Source organism: Paramormyrops kingsleyae, chromosome 3, assembly GCF_048594095.1.
Source record: "Paramormyrops kingsleyae isolate MSU_618 chromosome 3, PKINGS_0.4, whole genome shotgun sequence".
Lineage (NCBI taxonomy): Eukaryota > Metazoa > Chordata > Actinopteri > Osteoglossiformes > Mormyridae > Paramormyrops > Paramormyrops kingsleyae.
The window spans coordinates 30,248,867-30,271,514 of NC_132799.1; the positions used below are offsets into that span (position 1 = coordinate 30,248,867).

The 22,648-nt window shown below is 49.3% G+C and overlaps 2 protein-coding genes across 5 annotated transcripts in view; one reads left to right on the plus strand and one right to left on the minus strand.

Moving 5' to 3' along the window:
- The window catches only part of wnt5b (wingless-type MMTV integration site family, member 5b), a 51,959-nt gene that overhangs the window by 20,243 nt on the left and 9,068 nt on the right, over nucleotides 1-22,648 (minus strand). The window contains exon 1 of one of the 4 annotated variants that reach the window (XM_023810430.2): nucleotides 19,087-19,188. The exons of 2 other annotated variants lie outside the window; for them this stretch is intronic. In XM_023810430.2, coding sequence (XP_023666198.1) covers nucleotides 19,087-19,098 — 12 coding nt within the window. In that variant the 5' untranslated portion in view covers nucleotides 19,099-19,188. Of the gene's footprint in view, nucleotides 1-4,100; nucleotides 4,122-19,086; nucleotides 19,189-22,648 lie in introns of those variants that run through there. One more of the 4 variants, XM_072710118.1, reaches the window with a different exon arrangement.
- fbxl14b (F-box and leucine-rich repeat protein 14b) lies at nucleotides 471-2,214 on the plus strand. Its single transcript, XM_023810429.2, has one exon. The coding sequence runs from the start codon at nucleotides 985-987 to the stop codon at nucleotides 2,185-2,187; it is 1,203 nt and encodes a 400-aa protein (XP_023666197.1). The 5' UTR covers nucleotides 471-984; the 3' UTR covers nucleotides 2,188-2,214.

Consider the following 22,648-nt stretch of genomic DNA (forward strand, 5'->3'; position numbering starts at 1 on the left):
ATATTAAATATATATGAAAACTAAATATAGATACCTATGCCTCAACTAAAATATCTAAACTTGCTACGCGATGCAAGAAATCATTCGAACAAAAAAGGATTCATTCACTGAAATATTTCTTTCAAATGATTAAAAACAAAATAAAAAACCGGTTTACTTCGACAATTAATGGGTTAAGAGTAAAGTGAACTGAATTGTAAGAAGTTGGTTTCCAGGGGAACTATTCTTACTGTTCCAGCTGAGCTGGGCAAAACCAACAGCCGCTCAGCAAGAGGGGGGAGTTGATTTAGACAAAAGTAAATTTATTCAAATTTACTTAGTTTAAATGGTGTAAAGATAGCGTATAAATAAATAAGTTTAGGAAAGTGTCGTTTGTTTTCCAAACGTTTTCTGAATCGCAAAGAAATGTATTTCTCGTTTTTGTTTTCGTGCTTTCCCCCACAGCAACGCAATGCTGGCGGCCCTGCCAAGTCAGTTTGAAAAGATCAGACAAAGGCAGCAGGAAGCCCCTCGGCTTGGCAATGCGAGCGAGCGGAGCGCAAATGCAAACCGAAACCTTTCTCTTTTACGATTGCAGTGGGAAGAGACGCCGTAACGTGTCCGAATATACCCCGTCTGAGTATTAGTAGAATTTTTAAACGTCTTTTTGAAAATGTACGACCGTCTGGATCCCAGCGACGACCGAAAAGGCTCCTCGCAGCACAAAACGGGTATTGCTGTCTGATGGTTGGACTGTTTTCCTCGTTTGGTTGAGGCTTGTATTGGAACTAGCTTTTTGGCTTTTTGCATTTGAATCCTACTGCGCAACCCAGACACATCACGTGGGACGTGGAGTTCATCGATTTGTTCAAATATATATCTGTATACATACGTAAGAAAAACGGGAAAGCTTGCTAAGAAAAAAAGATTTCTTCGGGATAAAGGACGGGAGCGTCACAGAAACACAACGGTTGGGTTAACCAAGATTTTTTATGTAAAAATAAAATGGAGACACACATCTCGTGCCTCTTCCCAGAAATTTTGGCTATGATTTTCAGTTACTTGGATGTAAGGGACAAAGGTAGGGTGGCCCAAGTGTGTACGGCGTGGAGGGACGCGTCTTACCACAAGTCGGTGTGGCGGGGGGTGGAAGCCAAGTTGCATTTGCGGAGGGCCAACCCGTCCCTCTTCCCCAGCCTCCAGGCCCGGGGAATCAGGAGGGTGCAGATCCTCAGCCTAAGGCGCAGTCTGAGCTACGTGATACAGGGGATGCCAAATATCGAGAGCCTGAACCTCAGTGGCTGCTACAACTTAACAGATAACGGCCTTGGGCATGCTTTCGTACAGGAAATACCTTCCCTGCGGGTGCTGAACCTTAGCCTCTGCAAGCAGATCACGGACTCCAGCCTGGGCAGGATAGCTCAGTATTTGAAAAATCTCGAGGTCTTGGAACTTGGCGGCTGTAGCAACATCACGAACACCGGTTTATTACTCATCGCTTGGGGTTTGCACAGACTGAAGAGCCTGAATCTGCGCAGCTGCCGGCATGTGTCAGATGTAGGCATTGGGCACCTGGCCGGCATGACCCGGAGTGCGGCGGAAGGATGTCTCAACCTGGAGTACCTGACCTTACAGGACTGTCAGAAGCTGACGGACCTGTCTCTAAAACACATCTCCAAGGGCCTGACCAAGCTCAAAGTTCTCAATCTTAGCTTCTGCGGCGGGATCTCGGACGCCGGCATGATTCACCTGTCCCACATGACCAGTCTCTGGAGCCTTAACCTTAGGTCCTGTGACAACATAAGTGACACAGGAATCATGCACCTGGCCATGGGGACGCTGAGGCTGCTGGGTCTCGATGTGTCCTTTTGCGACAAGATTGGCGACCAAAGCCTGGCTTACATAGCCCAGGGCCTTTACCAGCTAAAATCTTTATCCCTGTGTTCGTGCCACATAAGTGATGATGGCATCAACAGGATGGTGCGCCAAATGCACGAACTGAGAACGCTGAATATCGGCCAGTGCGTGCGGATTACAGACAAAGGACTTGAGCTCATTGCTGACCATCTGACTCAATTGACTGGAATCGATCTTTATGGATGTACAAAAATCACTAAAAGGGGACTGGAGAGGATAACGCAGCTCCCCTGCCTTAAAGTTTTAAACCTTGGACTTTGGCAGATGACCGAAAGTGAAAAAGTGAGGTGAAACTTGCAAGACTCGGGGTAGACGGTAGGGGAGGGGGGGAAAGGGGGAGGGGTGAGTGGGCGGGGGAATTCTTTATTTAAAAAAATCTTGTTTGCTGAACAACAATTTAAGTATTTTAATGTATTAAAAGTACGTAACTGTGACTTAAATTCCGCCTACTAGATGATAAAAATTATTCAGTATCATTAACGGTATTCCTACTGTGGTACGGACATTGTTTCGAACTTTTACATTTCGCAAAAGTCACAATATTAAAGTTATTTCCTCCTCCCCCAAGTATAACGTCTAAAACATTTTGGCTACCTCGCTCATTTTCCCTACCTTATTATAAATCCTGTATTCTTTAAAAGAGACAATTTGTGCCTAGAAATAATCCCCTCCCCCACCGCGTCTCTTGAGAATTACAAAAAGAATGGATCTTTAACTACCTTTGTTAATTTTCCTTCAAATACTTACAATAATAGAAACGAAAATGTTTCTAAGCACAGACTGCTTAATCCAGACAATGGCAAGTTTATGCAAATTTGGATAAAATACAGATTTTTGGATACAAAAAGCCTTTTTGTTTTAGCACAACTTGCAGGCCGCGAAGCCTTGAATTCAAGCTTTGAATAAGGGGTCCCTTCAGCTGATGTATTTATGCTTATGTAAGCACATTAAAAAATAGCTGTAATTCAGAGCGTCGTACTTCAAATTGAAGTGATTGTTTTCCTTTTAAAAATGATCTTTCGCAAATCGGCTTTTTGTTCGAGTAATTTCTGCGAGTTGAACATCTGATTTGCTTTCTTCTCTCCCACAACAAACGGGCAATAGGGGAAAAAAACATCTCGGTCCCTCATCTAAATTGGGAGCAAGACGTTGCCGTATATATATATATTCTTTCCACGGTTAACAAGCAATGCGTGTCAGGCCTATGTAACATGATGTATCGACCTGCAACATTCAAGTCCTGCTGAGAAGCTACTGTGTTAAAATGTACTGTATGTGTATTTGTAAAAAAAAATCTGAAATTAAATTGTTTTATATTCTTACAGTAAACATTAAAGTCGATATTTATATAATAAAGGATGGAGAATATGCAGCGTTTCTAAAAGGTGTTATTTGATTGTAAATTCTTTTGTTTAGTATCACTGGTTTTGCCGGAGCGGTCCGGTGACTCTTAATGGTTTTAAGCGAGTGTCTTGCCGCGAAAACAGGGACCGTAACAGCGACGCTTTTTTTAGGCATTTAAACGGCACCGTAAAGGTCGGCTTTACCCGCACACAATTCATCCCTGTATTTTAAATAAATAAATGGCTAGTTTTTTTAGAGAATAAAATTGAGATCAGATTTATACGCATCTATGGACTTGATATATTATTCACAAAGAAATTCAAAATGGTCGCTTCCTGTCGTTTTTTTTTGTGTTTATTAAAATACCAGATATGTTATTTGTTAGATCGGGCTACTGTTTTAAGTGTCTCTTGCGAAATGCGACGCACGAGTCCCGTTAATGAAACGCTTTCCCATAAGGCGAGTGTGCCTATGCATTTTTTTACAATTAAAAGAATAAAAACGTCGGCGGTTTATTTTGTGACAACCGCGTTTTCGTCGGAAAAAGCACTTGCAGTGTTTAAAAGCACGGGTCCCGGATAGTTGCCATTGTTCCCCGAAGTTAAGAAGCCAGGTTTAGGTTTTCTTCTGTGTGCCCAGTCACGCATAGCAGATCTGAGACCGGGAGGCTCCCTTAGGACTGTTTCCTTTACTCGCCGGCCCCCTTTTCCCTCCCGACAGACACTTTTTAAACATTCCTCACCATCATTCAAACCATTTAAGCTTTCTTCTTTCTCCCCCTTTCATGCAGCGGGGCGGAGGGGTGTGGGGCTTTCCTCTCCATAAATAGACTAAGGAGAGGAATTCGCTCCTTTACATACCGGCTAAGTGTCCTCGCACCTCGGGCTTTCGGGGCTGCGGTGCGGCTTTTCACCCCCGTTTTCCCGTCGGCTTCGGGACAGCCATGCATTTTATCGGATGGTTTCGTGGCGTATAGACGCCAGTCAATCAGGGCGTAATCACGTTTACCTTTCAGAAATAACTTGCTATTACCAAACGACGAGTTTCGTGCACTCTACAGTAGGTCGTGCAGCCACCCCCCGTCAAAAGTTGGAAATTCGTCATCCGTTATTGTAGATAATCTACAGTATCTTTACTCCATAGACTTCATTAAAACGATCTGGAAACTATTACCTTCAGGTTTGGAAGCGGTGGGAAAGGTGTGCAGTGAAAACTAATGTCAACACTGCGATTAACTGTTTAAGGGCTTTTTCTGCAGTTCTGCTATATGTGTCTTATCTACTTTTAGTTGATATTTCTATTTTCTTTCACAGAATCTAAAATCTTTTATAACCTATGAGTGGGTAACAAATTTAAAAGTCGAGTCCTTTAAAAAAAAATTGTGGCAGGACATTTGGATTGATTTCTGAATTCAATGTATAGTCAATTCAGATGTGTATGAAACTGATGCATGTATATAGATACATAACATACTACATATGCCAGCAAAAATTTTCCGGAATGAAACTTGCAGTCCGAAAGACTTTCTGATGTTTGCCACATATTGCTGAGAAATGCTAAAGAATGTCTGAGTCACTCTTGACTTTGGACTGCCAAACTTGAGTGGGGGGTGTTAAAAATCTCGACCAAGGTGTGGAGGCTGAGGCTCCCACTGTACAGCTGTAGTCAGACCTTCTGGCGTTAAACAGCAGCGTGGACATTCGGCGGCGGCTAAAGCCACCCTGATTTGACATGGTCCAAACTACATTGTGATGGGGGGGGGGGGGGGGGGGGAGCTGAGTGTACAATGAGCCACGCTAAGGAGTGGCATGTTGATCTCATATAACAGATATCCAGCTATTCAGCTATCAGGATGTTAGTTCTGTTACCAAATTGTTACCGAATGTACGATCTGTGTTTACACCTAATGTGACATTTCATCTTCACTTTATTGTGAGGTGGCGGCCGATCACCAGAGTGCAATATGGAATGCCGAGCTGTTATCGCACGGATTGTACATTGGTGGTGATGGGGCGCCTGGTGCTCACGGCGGCCGGCTTTGGGGCTTGTGGCAGTGACACTAAGCCGCAGAAGCCGGTCCGGCCATTGTTCCAGTCTTTTAGGCTCGCTAAAGATTCAGCAAGTGTTTAGCAAAATCCACAGCTGCTGTCACAGGGGTTTGAGCAAAACCCAGCCTGAAAGCAACACGCCAGTCTTAACCTTTTTATTTTCCCCCTCCTTCTTCTTCGCCTAGACGACTGGTAAAGATTGCATCACCCGGTAACGTCGGCCCCTTCTGGCATATTTAACACAGGGGCCTGAGCGAAAAGGGCCTGATTGTGAATATTATTTTTAGAGCTAGTTCCAGAAAAAAAACCCCTAAAACCAACTGGAATTTTCCCACCTTGGAACTTGTGATTTTTTTTTTTGGGGGGGGGGGGGGGGTTCCATTCCCATTCCCAACATATATCAAATCACCATTCCATAGCTGTAGGGGCATTTGGGTTGTTGGGTAATGGGGTTGTTTGACCATGGTGTGGCCTGTATTCAAACCCATAAAGTTAACGCAGATGCTTCTTTTTCCTCCGAGACTGGGGGTGTCCGCCTTTGCTTTGTACAGTCAGAGACCTTGGAGCCATTGCACATTTATGCAACGCGGCCCCTTAAAACACTCCTGCTTATGTTGCATGCGATTCGAGGAATGATGTTTCTCAAAAATTAAATTTAGATCTTCTCTGGGGAGGGAAGGATGGGGTTGTTAGGCTGCCCGGTGAAAGATGAGGATTTGGGGCCAGAGACGGACCCGTTGCTGTGGAGACGGGTCCCGTCAGAGCAGGTATATCGCATGTCACTCGCTGGGGATCGACAGGTTTACTTTCTGCGCGTTCAGTCCAAACAGGTGATGAGCGTGGAGCAGACTTTCAAGGTTGCTCCGCACGTCAAGGGCGTAGGTAGCATACAATATAATCCAGGAAAAAAAATACCCCCCGCCCCAGCACTGGAGGTGGGATATTAGCTTTCAGGCTCTGAATTGTGTTTCTGGGCTTTAACGAGGAAGACCAGCTTCACGCCTGCCTTCACTGCACCTTGGTGGGTCAGGAGAGCCTGCTGGACTGAAGTCACATGCCCCACCCTTCCACCCCTCCCGCTCGAGGCGAGAGCTCCTGAGGTCTGGCTGGCGCACCGGAGACCCCCCCCCCTGCCCAGCAGAGGTCCACTTCAGCCCCCTTCTCTCACATACAGAGGGGAAGCCTTCTGCTGCCTGGTAACTCAACCGCTTCAAGCTGTCAAAACACTCAGCATGGAAAAAAAAAAGGAGGGGGGGCATCGCTGCCGTTCGATTGGCTGATAGAAGTGTCAGTTATGGAGTAGTTGCTTCCTCATTGGAGGAGCTTAGAAAAATGCCCTCAACTTTTTCCCCCATTACATTATAAAACTCCATTGTTTATTGTGGGGACGGTTCCTCATCCTGTACACTGTCTGCTTTCTTATACAATGATATACAGTGATTGTACACCACTGGTAAGCATTATTCATAGGTACCACCATTATAACAAAAGGTAGGATTTAAACTTATTAAAACAATAGGAAAAACAAATCAAAGTCATACAGCCTAATATTTTTTAAAGTATTTCTTAAAGTTTTGGTATACTGTATAAAGTCAAATCCAGAGTGGCTTTAGCATAAACTTTCCATAGCATTTCTCTGCTATAAAAGACAGTTCAATATCCTCAAAATGGGTTGAATGGATCAAATTCCTAATTAAAATGTATATATCCACAATGATCCCAAGCCGGGGACGACCTTGATTCCTCGCAGAAAGGAGGTGCTAAGTTTAGCTGGGAGATCCGGGCACTAATCGCGGTTTCAATGTGCTCCTATGGGTGTGCTCCCAGTTAGCCCAGTCCCACTAATGCGCTTCCCACAGCCTGCACCCATTAGCCACTTCCAGATAGCGCCATCCCCATTATCCTACTCCCAGTTAGCCTGGGACCGTTAGCCCACTCCGCGGCACCGTGCTCATTTGCCCAGCGCCCGTTAGCCTGCTCTTCGTTATCCCGTTCCTCATTAGCGCACTCCCCGTTACCCGAGGTGCTCCAGGCTCTCTACTCCAGAGGAGATAAGCGGGCTTTGCGGGTGAGGGGGGGGGGGGCAGCAGAGGAGTGTGCAGACACATGCCGTATGTCGCACACCAGGCCTGTGCCAAGAGTGTGCTGCCTGGGGCGATCGCGGTGGAGAGGTGGCATTGTCCTGGGGGGGGGGGCGGGGGGGAGGAGTGTGTGGGAGGGGGGGGGGGGTCATTCAGTCTGAGTGTGTCTGTGTGCGGGGGGGGGGGTCGTTCCATTCATTGTGTGAGTGTGCGTGTGTATGAGCGAGAGAGAGAGAGAGAATGAGAAAGGGGAGATTGGATCAGTGGCTCCGAGTGAAGGTGAGGGGGGGGGGGGGGGGGGGGCGGTCACTCCTTGCGTGTGCTGGGAAGTGTCCCACACAAAGGTGGGATTGTGTCCGGCCCCAGTCGGCGTGCCGGTTAAGGAACTGAAGAACTGTGACCGAAATCTTTGCTGGTTCAAGTCTCAGGCAATAAACTGCTATTGTACCCCAGACATAGCTTTAAAAAAAAACAATATTTGGCTGTATAAACAGGTAAACAAACTGTACAGATAACCTCTTTGGACTAAAGTCTGATAAGCAATTAATAATTAACAGTTTGTGTGTGTGAGTTGAGAGAATATAGTCATAGGGATCCTGGGTGTGTGTGTGTGTGTCTTATTAGTCTGTGTGTGGCAAGGGACTCTGGGACTTTGACAAACTGGTAAGAGGAGGAGCAGAGAGGAGGAGAGAGAGAGGGGCAGAGTGATGGATGACAGCCAGAGGAGGGAGGCACTCCGCTACACGTGTGTCTAATCTCCATAACGACACGTTTCCCCTTTCAGCAGCAGCCTCCGCCACCGCTGCCTCAGCCTTTCACAGCTAGCAGAAAGTGAGGACCATGTCTGTGTCTGGATTAAGTGGAATCAACCCTGAGCTGGAAGACGTATGTCATATACACTTTTATATATAAACTGGCTGGGAATTTTCACTGTTTATCGCAACTCGAGCTGAAATTTAGCATGGAGGCATTTAGGGAGGGAGCGCAAGGCTGCTGCCTTAATTATTAAAATACCTTGTTTATTTCCAAGGTGTGTATTTAGGACACAGAGTATAAAGGCTGCAGAAAGGAAATGAAATGGCAGGCCCAGGAGATAAGGATTCTGTTGCATAACCATGACCATTTTAGATGAAGTCTACAGGAAAAAAAACAGAAATAAATACACATCCTAGTTTTACGCAAAACTTCCCTATGAAACAAGTGAATACTAGACAGAAACACTTTAAAACAAAAATCATTTCAGTGAATGTAGAGAGTCAGCAAAATGCTTTTCTCTCTCTTTTTTACTGGCCCGACGGCTTTTCCACGTTGGAGCTGAAATGTGGATGAAGCAACGTTTCACAACAGGAAGTGAGCGGGTCTCTGGAGCATAAAGACAAATAGACCAGTTGGATCAGGTTTAGTGTCTTTACCCCTTCAGTAAATCTCTCAATACAGATGGAAGGGGGTGGGGGGTGTACCGCTCATAGCTACATTCAGTGAGTTCGAGTTGTCTGTCTTGCTGAAGGACGAATCAGCCTGTGCAGTTTCAGCTTTTCTACTTCTGGGGGGGAGAATCTCTCTTCTTGCCATTTAGGTCGCGACTTTGGTGAAACAGTGCATAGCTGTGCTGCTTTTGTGGGGCAAAGCACTGAAATATCACACATACCAAGATTTATGCATGTATACGTGTACGCACCAAGTCAACGGTACATCAAAAGAAATCCAGAGCATTTCATCAACGTAACGTGACATTTTTATAATTTCTTTGTCCAACCCTTCAATTAAATCACTGACTTATTTGTGTGTAAACGGTGTATCAGCCATAAATGAGAATCTTGAGCCTGAGCTATGACTCCAGCCTAGTCTTCGCCACGCTCTACCTTGACGTCAGCCAGCTCTTCTAACTTGATTCAACCCCACCTTTAAACAGCTAATTTACCCCACGCCCAGAAATGCCTCATCTAGACAAAATCAAACATATACTTTATTCAGGGGCATGGTGATGTTCACCCAACGCACACAGCAAGGCCACGTTCTCCAAGATAAACAGGCGATGCTGAGTGCAACACAATTAGGACCTGCCTGTTACACTCCAGTGCCCAGTGACAGTGACCTATTAAGCTTATTTTGGGATGCGGTGTACAGTAAGTAACACTAATTAGCTACAATGGCAGTGATGTTGTGGACAATGGTGATGCAGAGCTGCGTGAAGGTCTTACGCCGGGCGCCGTGGGTCGTGCTCGCGCTCGTCGCCGCAGATGCGCCGAGCGACAGCCTGGAGGCATGCTGGGCCACCCTAGGCTCTCCCGTTTACGGGCGTGCGAGGGCGCCCCCCCCCTGGGCTGCTCCAATCCCCGGCCTCTCGCAGACGCGCCGGTCACGCCATAGAGCCAGAAGCTGATTTTTCCTGATGCGCCTCACCTGGATACAGGTACGGCCCGGCTGGGAGGGGCGGGGGGGCGTGTGGGCTGCTGATGGAGCCGGTCCAGATCTCATAAAAGGTGCCTTCTGGGGCCCGGATAAAGGGCTGTAATGGCTGCGTTTAGAGAAACGTGCTTTTTACGATTAACTACAGCAGTGACACAAGTGGAGGCAGTTCACACTTCCCCACTCGACCATCACCGCACCCTCCCACCCACACACACACACACACACACACACACACACACAAAACAAGCAGACCGATTGCACTAACCAGCACTTCCACAGGCATCACATGTCACCCTTCATCCAATTAAAATGCAACCTTTAATCTAGCTATTTCAGTTTTATTGCAGGTGTGTTTGTTTACGAGTCCCAAGTGCATTCCAGGGGAGATTTAACGCGGCATGTTTTAAAGCTATTCCTCCGAGACGAGCGGCAATGCTTCAGAGACTTAGGGAGAGGCGTGGGGGTGGCGGGAGGGTAGAATTTTTAATACGTGGAAATCTTCAGTACTGGGGGAGAAGGGAAAAAAAAATAAAAATCAGACGGAAAGACATGGTGGAAAAAAAAAAATAATACAGAGCAGAGCCCAATCTGTCTGGCTTTAATTCAAAGCACACAGTCCGTAGTCGACCGGTGTGGTTTTGTCCGACCATCTTGCTCATGTTTGAAGGATCAGGCCTCAGTGACATAAGCAAAAGCAGCTCTGCATGTGAGATCACAGCCAATTAAATTTACAGCTTCTCATTCAGCGGGAGCCAGGCCAAGATCTTCTGGAAAAGTTGGGTCTCACAAAAGAATGGTGGGGGGGGGGGGGGAAATGGGCTGCTCGCAGCCACACGCGACACGTCCGCAGACGGCCGGCTTGCGAGCTAAACGGGGGCCCGAAAAGCAACATCTAAATATGCTTCTAATAGCGATGACGCAAATGCTGCCCTAGTTTGAAGCCACCGCGCTGGCCGCTGCTCCGAGAGCGCTCTCTTCTGCCACCGCTTCATGGGAAGTGCTGGAAAGTCAAGGTGGAAAGACAACACCCACTGCAATTAATGCATGCAAAGAATTTAAATTGGGTGGACACTTTAAATACGATGCGCAGTACACTTGTGTATCATAATTTCATGCTAATAGACCAATTTAGATTATGAACAGTCATAAATTCAATAGCTGTTCAGCCACTGGTGTTGAAAATGGTAACATGAAAGTTCAACCCAATTTTTTGACCAGTAGACCCAACAAAGGAGAGTCACTATGACCTCCCCTACATCGCCAATCGGCCCACAATGCCTCTGGCCTGTTGAGCGGACAGACAGCAGGCTCCAGGACGTGGGACGTGCTAGCTCAGCGTGGCGGTCACGGTAACGAGGACACGTCGCTCGGAGACAATGGGCAGGGACTGACAAAATGATGAGGAGGGGGGGAGACACCAAACTAGGAACAACTCCAGCAGCAGTGGCAGGGACAGCGGGGGGCGGGCAGGGGGGGGTCAGCTCTGGTGGATGCGAGGAAAGGCTCCACGCTGCCCCCGCTGGACTGACCAGCATACTACACTGCGAGCCCCAAGGCTCCCAGTGGGAAAAATTCCCTCATTCCCCGCATTCCGCACACATTCCACTTCTGGTTTCACCCCACAACCCCCACCCCTCAGCACTCCACAGGAGGGGAAGGGGGCTCGTCAGCCCCCCCCCCAAAACAGAAGGCTCTCTTGCATTGTACTGTTTTTAACCATCTACAACTGATTTTTATTTTCCAGCACAGTTTTTGTAATCATGAAATAGTGCTTTTAACGAGATGCTGTTTTTCTCCGTTTAGAGGTTCGTTCCGGCACACGGCCGCAGCCCAGCACGTTACGAACGATTCGCTCGACGCTTGACGGAGGAACACGACAGTATTATTAATCTCACATCCCGAAATGTCACAGCAGTGTTTGTTTAAACAGAACAAAAGTGCACTGCATCGAACGTTCGTTCCGAAAGGTTATCTTCGCTCATTTATGGATATTTATGGATAGACAGCCACACTTTCTATGCGACTCGGTACAGAACAACAAGAATTGTGACTAACGGCAACCATGTCAGATTATACGTTTCGAATCAAAAATCTCTTGGTCTTCATGTGCATCCGCTGTGCTGCTTTTAAAATAACGACAGCGTTTGTGTGTTCTGCTTGCCGACGAGCCCCAGTGTCCTTGGTCATTTGTTCGGCTTTTCATTCCCACGGTAACCCAAATGCCGGCAGCGCACGACAGCATCTGCAATGTGGCCTTACGTCCCCCTCCCCCACTACCTCGAGACACGTGATAGTTCTCGGATCGCCTTCGGAGGACAGCTGAGGAGAGATCCTAGGGGCAAATCAAGTCTTTAATTAGGTTTCAAACTGCACCAAACAAGTAGGCCGTCCGATTTCCACCATTCAAACTACAATTTCTTTTTAAGCTCGATTATATTACAACCAGCATGCATGTACATTGGACTACGTACATCAGTATGATGAGTTAAATGCCCAGAGACCCATCAAATGTCCTAAATTATCATCCCTTACAGTCATTTCAGCTGATATATTCATTAAAAGCAAATGATAAAACTATGGATCATACAGTTTAAGATGGCATCCTTTCCAAGCCGGACCGCCACTGAGGGAGTTTGTGTCAGACCTGTACATCAAAAGTCCAAAAGTAGCATCCCAGGGTTCTACCTCGCCCAAAGGTACAACAGGAGTGCCCCCCACTGGGATTTCAAAGTACACTGATTTGCACCTAATTCCATGATAATAGCAAACTGGACTGATGACCTAAATTACAGAAGCCCCCCCCCCCCCCCCAGCATACTAAAGAAACTGGTGTCAGCATGCCGCCAGTCCTGCCACGCAGCACACTGCGGTAGACGAACCCCAGAATGATCCAGGCATGACATTCACATAACAGACAGACTGTGTGGGGGAAAGGGAGTGAAACCAAGGATTGGGTTAATGTCATACACATGCACACAGGAGTACGACACTCCCCGGTGGACCGACAGACACGCACAGGTATTTTCCTGCCCACTTACATGATCCAGTATATGATATATGATATGATAAAATACTTGTGATGTATTTGTATTCATCGTAGACAAAGCCTAATTCTAATGAAATGCCCAGGTATGGCTTATCTGCCAGCTGGACCAATCAGGATGGAGGAAGGGGGATGTTATGAAAGCCAGGCAGAGCGATCACAGGGGCAACTGGGTGTAGCGACCCAGACCGGTAAACAGGTACAGGAGGAGAGGGGGCTGGCTGTTCCAGCCTGCCCCCCCAGGCCTCCCGGCCTCCCAAGACGACGGTGCATTTCTGATTTAGGAAGTGCTATTCATCAGGGCCCAGTCAGTCTGCCTGCCACAAGCAGAGCGGGACGGCAGCCGACGACCAGGAGCATTCTGGGAGCCAGTGGTGTGGAGCCCGGGCTGGGAACATGAGTCATGCCCAGCCCGGCCCACTCTCCCCCCCCCCATTCGAAACCTCCCCCTCACACTGCAGAGCCCTCCTCCCAGCCAGGGGAGAAGTTCAGCCCAGTGCAGCTCGTCTCTCTGCCAGTCAGGGCCAACAGCAGCAAGCCTGATAGATGATATGTGGTTCGGTTCCTCTTACACTGCTGGTGGCTGGCGGAGTGGAACCATAGATAGAGCAAGTGTGTGTGTGTGTGTGTGTGTGTGCGTGTGTGTGTGCGCGTAAGAGAGAGGGAGTGAGCGGGAAGGGGAGGTTCAGTTTCCTGAATTGGGCCCGGGCTTTAATGCGACTTTAATCTGGTATTTCCTCTCCTGCGACGATCCCGGTGGGCCGTGTGGGAATCAGCCTCACGCCGCCGGCATTCACGGTGAGCGTCGCGCCCGCCTGCCAGGCCTGTCTGCGCTGGCATCCCGAGCCAGACTCCACTGCACCAGAGCGAGACCAGGGCGACCGAGGGGCATGTCCATCACTCGTACCGGTGAGCAGAGCAGCCAGTGTAGACTGACGCCGAGTCTTGCAGTCCCAGTCACAGCGCAGTCCCAGTCACAGCGCAGTCCCCCATGTGAGTGCAGGGCGACCAGCAGAGATGCTGGGTGCTTAAAGGGCACGAGTCACAGCGTGAGCTTCTGAAGGCAGCTTCTGATTCCAGGTGCACCGTCGCTCTTCCAGATCCATCTGCACACGGCCAGCTGCCGACCTTCTGAGGCCCCAACAGCCACGCAGCATTTCCGGATTTCCCCTGCTTAATGTAGCCTGGATGCTGTTACCGGGGAGCCAATCAGATTCCTCCTAAAATAATACACTCAGATTAAGGGTGAGCAGGCAAACAGGAACCGAGTTAAAGGGCAGGTTAAAAGTGCCCTGGCAGCCACACTGACAGCACCACCCACGCTCTCGCCATCCCCTCAGCCCCCCCCCCCCCCGTCTCCGTGTGTGACTAGGCATGCTCCGCTCCACTTGCGCTGGAAGCAGTCTGCCAGGCCGTGGCTCACATCCAGCAAAAAACGAGGTGCTGCATCTCGTGGGACGGCTGGCGGGGTGCAAACAAACAAACAAACAAACCTGGTGGGAAATAAAAAAAAATAAAAAATAAAAGCCATCACTCTACGTACCCTTCACTTCTCCCACTCCGCCTGGCCAGTCACCTGTGATGCCCCCCCCCCCCCCCGAGGCAGTTGGCCAAAGAGGGGGTGCCGAATGTGTCCCTCGGTACCCGGAGGAGGACCAGAGGATGAAGCGCCTTTCATCCTCCCGACAGAATTAATCACCAAAAGCCTGCAAGCTGCCAGCCAGGAGCAGAGACTCTCAGCCAAGAGGGATTCTGGCTCTGCACCAGGCCTGTCCCTGCAGGAGCTTCACTCAGATCAAAGTCGGCTGCCTTTTCCTCCGCCTTCTCCCTTTTTTCCCCCCTCCTTTTTTTCTGGAAAGAGTGATTACGGAACATTTTGAAGCGGGGTGTGAGGGGGGGGGGCAGGGAGTGGAGCTTTCAAGATTCACAAAGTATAATCAGATGAATGATGTCACCCCGGGTTTTGGCCGGACGCTCCTCGAGCCTACCCAACCACCTGTGCTCGCCCCCTGCCCGGCTGTTACCTTGCCGAACAATCGTCCCCATGGCAACCAGCGGCCAATGAGGTGTCTGTCACTCAGGTCAGAGAAGCTCTTCGGGGTGGTGGCAGTAGAATGCCTCTTCGCGATGGGAAAGCGCTTCAGAGAGGACAGCGGGGCTCTGGTGCTGTCACTCTTTGCCTGCCGTCACTGGCCGCGGACTCCCCCGCCTCGCCCGGCTACCAGGAGAGCAGCCTTTATCTTCCTCTGGCCCGACCTTCCCTGGGGTCTCCCGCCTCCGCCGGAGAGCGGTGCACATTCAATTAGCTCGGCCCAAGTGTCACATCGCCTTCTGCACTCAGGATGACTTGGACCCGGGAGGCACAGCGGCGCCACCTACTGGTTTTTTTTTTTTTTTTTTAAGTATATATAGTTTTACTTCCATCCAGAGAAGAGATGAAGTGGATCTCGGCGCCATTTCTGCACAGCATCAAGGCACTGATGAACTTGGCCATTACCGAGAAGATGAATTAGGAAAAAAAAAAGAAAAAAAGACGGCCCCTTTTTCGAGGATGCCGAGAGCCATAGGAGCCAGATGGAGACAGATTGATTCCACAGCATCGGGTCCAGCGCGAGGACCAGCACCAGAACAGCTCAAACATCCAGAGCGGCCCATCTCCACAGAGACCTGCTGAGCCACACTGATTACCCGCTGGACCCCATCCAGATAAACACGTAGATTTGGCATCTCGGCCTGATCGGCGGAGAGCTGCGATCCCACCCCCCCTCCCCACCCAACAATCCATTCCCACCAGGGTGTCACCCAGACTCCACCCCCACCGCTCCCCGCCCCTCCCTGCTCTGTGAAGCTGCGGGCAACGTGGCTACTTATAGCCCACCATAAATCAACCTGTCATATCTGGTCATGCTGGCTGCATTGCTGAGCTTGGGGCAAATTAACCCTGTTTCTCAAAACACGACGTGTGGTGAAACTCATACAGCATGACCTGTGAGTAAGCCTCCGCGGGATTTTTTTGTTTTTTGGGGTGGGGGGGGGGGCGTAGGACTGAGCAATGCGACAACGCGAGGCAGGGAGCTTCAACAATCCCCATATTCTGTACTTCCTCCTCAGCCAAAGGAAACAAACACGCATCCCTGAGGGGCAGTTGTCAGGCTTGCAGGTAGGGCGGCGCCCTGCTCCCATTTCGTGGACGTACGTCTTTTTGTTGCCAAGTCATCGGGTTTAATGGAGACGGCTCCAAACTGGACTGATATTCCAACCCATCTTCATGGGAGCTAAATACAGTGCATCTGGGGCATAATCCTGGTTAAACACTTATAAATGATGTTGCTTCCATCGTGCGTACCCCGAAGCTCGCGCAGCCTACGGCGGTGAAATTGGTCCCAACAATGGCATCCGTGCTGAAGAGAATCACTGCAGACGGTGCTTTGGAAAACGGCAGAGAACCTCTTAGTGCACACGTTTGCGAGTTAAACTCACGCGCGACTTAATTATCTGCCGGTTCCTCGTGCCAGTTAAACAGGGACATGAACAGCTCCCTGGCAGGTGTGCAGGGACTGGGGGGGGCTCGTGAACAGTCCGACAGCCCCCGCCTCCGCCCCCCTCCTCCAGGTCCCAGTCCTGGCCCGACAAGTTTGGACCCAGTACTAGAGATTGATGGCCTGAGCCAGTTGGGTCCCAACAGCGGGTCAGAAACCTGCTCCCCCTCCAAGACCTGAGGAAACGGCATCACCTGAGTCTCGCAGACTGTCCGTGGCCCCCGGCGGGGAGGACAGCTGACACAACGGCGCCACAAAGCGCCGGCGTGACTGTGACCGAGTGGACGGACTTTGCGGGATCGGAATGCGCCGTGAACCATGTGCATTTCATAGCGCAACTGTCAGCGGCGGCTTTGCTTCGCCCCATCCCGGCTGCCTGCCCGCATACGCACACGCATGCATACCCTGAGAGAGCTCGGGGGGGGTTAGGAATTAATCCTTTTGATCTTGTAGTGAAAGATGCACCCAGCAGTTGACAATGTGTACGTAGGAATGGGGAGCCGGAGTCTTCTCAGAGTCAATCCCGCGTCGCTGGTGTCACCACCGGGCTTTCCCAAGGCCGCCGGAACGCAAACCCCAGCCCCCGGAGCAGACAGTCGCAATCCTGTGGCCCATCTGCACCAGGACACGCGCCCTTGCAAAACGAGCTTTTCCCATATAGTTCCACGCAAGCTGCATTACATGTGTTGCAGCCCCATTGGTTAGTTTTATTCCTGCTGTCAGGACACATGCGGCCAATAAGAATGAGTCCTTGCCTAAAATGAATGACGTAAAAGCCATTACACTCTAGCGCCACATCGCCTCCGAAAAGAACTTTCTCCAGATTTGGATGGCGGCCGTGAGTCGAAATAGGGAGGGTTACAGCCGGTGACATGAGGTGACAGTCTGGTGCAAGGCTACAGTAGATCTCAAGATGTTTTGCTCCTAGGGATCGCCCTGCGTGTTCATCAGTGACCCTCCTTCGAGACACCACATCCTAATGAGATCCCCGGCTCCAGAGCGTCCCCACATACCCACCAAAAGACAGCGCTTGGCTGTTTCAGATCAGCTTTACACAGACGGCGGGACAGAGCAAGGTTTCGGAGGAAAGGAAATGCTCAGTCACACCCAAGAGAGAACAACAGTCATGGCGCATGCAACACGGCTGTCACAAGAGGGCTCATGCACACGCAGCCCACACGTGTGCTTTGTATGGCGAGCTGACGCGTGTTCTCACACACACACGCGTAAGCGGGAACGCGAACAGCTCCTGGGACTCTCAAGTGACAAGACACTTTAATAATGACAGCTATCCGGCTGCCTGAGTTTCATCCTCCCTCCCTCTCCTGTTCCTCCCTCCCTCTCCTGTTCCTCCCTCCCTTCCTCCCTCCACAGACATTCTACCTCCAGGATATTCAGCTCTCAGTGTGGACTGACTGTACCAGAAGCTCACCTCCCCAAACCCTCACAATCACCTCCAGGCTTCTGTCTCACAACACGTGCGCACACACATACACACCTATGAGCACAGACACAGGCTTAAATACAGCACTCTCTCTCTCTCTCAGACACACACACACACACACCTCTCTCTCCCACTGGCAAACACGGGCAGAGACATGCTGATCAGAGCTGCACGTTTTCACCCGAGCTGCCCTCGGAGTCGCCGTGGGCACCGAGTCTCCGCATGCACCATCACCGTTTCCACGGCGCCCCAGCGTGTGACCTCAGCATGGGGACATCAGGGACTCAGCCAAGCAGGGAAAGAGAGAAGCGGCACAGCCTCCCAGCCGCTCAGGATGTGGTCCGGCTGGATGGATGAGCCGGTAGAGAGGGACTCGCGTTCAGTAAACGGCGGCCTACGGCGAACATGGCCCACCTGCTGGACACGGAGCCCGGGCCGGGCCTGAACTCGAGCCAAGCTCTGGAACCATCCTGCCGGCACAGCCAGCTGCTCAGAGCACATGGCCCCGCGACGAGGGCCTCACGTAGCCATCCAAAGCGGCTTTATCCACGCCGTATGACAGCGGTCAGCCTCGCGGGATTATCCTCCCCAGCATTACTATTTAGCTGTTTAAGTTACCAGCCCCTGATTCGACGCCATAATTATAAATAGCAAGAGGAACATTGGACTGTGCGAATATATAAAACATGTATGCTACTATACACCTCATATAAACTACATACACCTCTATACACTAGAAATAAATGCACACATCTCACTATATACCACATATAAATGTACACACACCTCGATATACCACATATAAACATAGAAATGCCACTATACACCCCAAACATACATACACCTCTATCCACCACAAATAAATGTACACATCTCTCTATATACCATATATAAATGTACATTCACCTCTATACACCACATATAAATGTGCATACATCTATACACGACACACATACATATATATATATACCTACCGATCAGTCTGTGACAATGTCAGGTGGTCAAATAGAATATGTAATAAATGAAATCCAAAGTAAGCAGACAACACAACACTGACACCTGGGGGGCTGCCTCCGTACACATCACATGCCCCATGCTGTAAAAAGTAAATGTCCCCTGACATGCGACGGGTCATGACCCCTTCAGTAGCCATGACTGCAAACAAACCGTTACAGCCACGTGCAACCGGTGTAGCGACATAAACTGCAGGAGGACGAATAGAAAGTGATGAAGAACAAAACTGAGACTGTGACTGGCAGGTGTCAGAAGACCTTTCTACCTTTATGAACATGCTTCGCTTCGTTGGGGTCCTGGTAGCTGGTCTTAGTGGTGTTCGGGTCTGGGCACTAACGGGACTCGTGTGAGACTTTCATCCTCATTTTAGCTGCGTAGCTCGGTGGTGATGTCTAATACGATGTAGGCGTACAAACGGCTTTAGAATGATCTGACTATTGAAGAATTCCCTGGCGAAGGCGGGTCGTCGGAGTCTCGATTCCCGGATGCATCTTCAGACCACGTTATACAGACCAGCCATTGGTATGAGGTCCCCGCCGTGGAATGCGGGACTTGCCTTTTCGCCAGACGAACCAGAGCCGAGGCTGACTAAAATATTCCCATTTGACTCATCTCAGTATTGCTGCAGGAACCCATGAGAATCACACAGGTGGTTCTAAGTAATCTTGCACATTTCCTAGCCTGCTGCCACACAGCTCATTTTTTTGTCCACCATCTTTCTTTGGGGTTGGGGGAGGGTCTCAAAAACAAACACAGACCCCGCTGAGCCGAGCAGGGTGCAGCAGGTCTCACTGCACCATTCCTGGAAAGGGTCACCGCAATGCCACACCTTCTCCTAATAAACAGTATACCTTTGATATACAGTATTTCTTGGGTTCAGTGTAGCCCTTCCCAGTCTGATAGGCATCAGTTTTCTTCTGGAAACCTTAGGGAACTTCACCGTATATATAATGATGTGCTTCTTGAAGGCACATGATGCCAGTATCACTCAGCCGACAAGAGCCAGAGTTAGTCACTTATTCCGAGCTGGTCTAAATCAGACCTGGCTATTTACAAAAGTCCTAAAAAATGTGAAGCTAATTACAGCTTTGTCTTGGGCTATTTTTATACACCTGCCTGGTTACCTTGCACCCCAAAGAGACTTTTCCTCAGACCCTCTGTATATGTTACTAACAGCAAAAAAAGATACAAAAAAACACAGAAAAATGCTGAAAACAGAGAGCACACATACTAATGATAATAATGGTGCATTTATAGGGCTGTGATCCACGATCCAGCCAGTGATCTGCACATGTGGGGTTTGCATGTTTCCTCCGTGCCACACCGGATTCCTCTGGATAATCTGGTTTCATCCCGCAGTGCAGAGATGTGCAGTTAGACTGACCAGCGTCTCTAAATTGAGCAGAGTGTGTGACTGTGTGTGTGCGCGTGCCCTGCGATGGACTGGCATCCTATCTGGGGTTTACCCTGCCACTCCAGAGATAAGTAGTTAGATGCACATATTCAAAATGCATATCAATTCATAAGTGAATGTAAGCAGAAACGTATTCATTTATAAATGCTGAGTAGCATTGATCTCTAGTGGGAGTTACTGGAGTCATGTAAACTTGAGCCACTCGATGATGTGTGAACGACGAGGGAGCTTCATTACATTAGGAGGTAACAAGCCGCGAGGCTGCATTTACGCTGACGGAGGGGCCCATCGCAGACAGGAGGCATTTAGCGATGAGCCCGTGGAGGAGACGTGGAGAGACGCTCACCCAACTAGCCGCTACGCGCCATTAACGGAAAGCTTGGGAACGAAGCAGCGACTGTACAGTACAGATGACGGCTCGCAGGTCTGCGGTTCGGGCCGTTCGGAGCAAATGAGAAACCTCTGAAACGAACGGCGGAATTAGAGCACAGGTGAGGGGTGGTGAGTGCTGGGGGCCATGAGGACATGTGCCAAACACATGCTGCGGGGATGAGTCCGGAGCGGTCGGTACATCTTCATCTGGGATTTGCAGTTGGTCCCCCTCCGAACGCGATAATTCGGACATTTTAAGAAAAAAAAAAAAGGACATCAAGACTTGTTTTTGAATAAAAACACCAAAGTCAGACATTTGTGCACGTCACTCCTGTTTTGTACACACACACACACACGCACGCACACACACACACACACACACACACACACACACACAAACAGAATCTTCCCTGCATGTAACACTCTCATCCACGTTACCTCTACCATCCCACCTCATCACTCTAATTGCTGTGAGCATGGTGGTGCCCCGGGGGAGCTGGGGGGAGACTGAGGGGGGGGGGGGGTGGTTTGAAAGGGGCAGGTATGCAGAAATAGAACTTGAGGTGGAGTAGTGCAAGGGGTCTGACCAAGCACCACCCTGTTCTGCTTCCTCCTGGGGCCCCTGGATCTTCCTTGCCCCCCCCCCCCTCACAGCTGCTCTTCCATGCTGTATCCCACAGCCTGGGAAAGAGCGCCCTCTGTCTGCCACCGTGTCAAACACAGGCACTGCCTCTCGTTCTGCTAACAGCATGTAATCTCTTTGCTTCAGAAGTGTACAGTTTGTCTTTGTTCAAGAGCAGCTCGGGAGCATGAGAGCCATGCTCTGACGGGAAGATAAAGCGGCCGCACATCCCCGCTCACATCCCCGCTCACATCCCCGCTCAGCTCGGCGCAGGGGGGTGGCCCCGCCTCCCAAAGGATGTCGCTAGCAGATGCGCCGATGATGGAGATAAAGACGGGAATGAGCCGGAGACAACGGCGGTTTGGCAGAGATTTAGACACAGATAGATTAAATAAATTAAATTCAACTTCAAATGAGAATGGGAGACAGGGAGCTTTTTGGGGGGGGGGGCGGTGGCGGCAAATAAGCCCCCAGTCACAAGAGTAAAAAAAATTTAGAAAAACAAAAAATTTATATATATTTACACATATATATATATATGTGATTGTATTTTTGAAAAAAATATTTTATATATACACATACACACACACACACATATGTACATACATATATATATATATATATATATATATATATATACACACACATACATATATACATACACATATATACGTATGTATATATGTATGTGTGTATATATGTGTGTATATATGTGTGTGTGTGTGTGTGTGTGTGTAAAATAATTTTGCAGAAGTGCATTGCAGCTCGTATCCACATGGATGAGAGAGACGTGACGAGCATGAGAGGGAACACAAGTTGCACGACCGCTCCACATTCACACTCACTGATCCCCTCGCCGGCACCATTTCATATCGAACGCCCGTGCGCACATGTGCCACCCCAGCGTTTGGTCCCCAAGCTGTCACCTGCTCTCCTCATCACTCCTTCACTCCTCCTCCGCTCTTTATTCCAATCCAGCCCAGCATTACTCGTTTGCTAGGTGGATCTTTCATCCACGTTTCTTCCTCGGACATCTGATTCTGGTCCATTTTAAAAAGACCCGTTCCTTCATACCAGGATGGAGTCGTTCATTTAAAAACATGTCCGTTAGCTTGCATTCTTCCAAACCCCAGTTAAAGGAGATAAAGACACCGCGTGGTCCCTCATACACCCGCAGATAACGTAGGGGACCCGTGAAAATATTCACAGACGTTCCGCAGCGGAAAAAACACGCGCTGCTTCTGTAAAGCTGGCACGGTAACAGAAAACCCCGCTAGCAGGAGAGGAGTGTAGCCTATCTGAGGGAAGGAAAACATCACAAACAAAACACGCGATGCGTCCAGCTGAACCGGTGATCAAGCTGATTTCTATCTGCTCATCCCAGCCGGGTTCTCAGGGCGGCCGACGTGCGTTCGATAG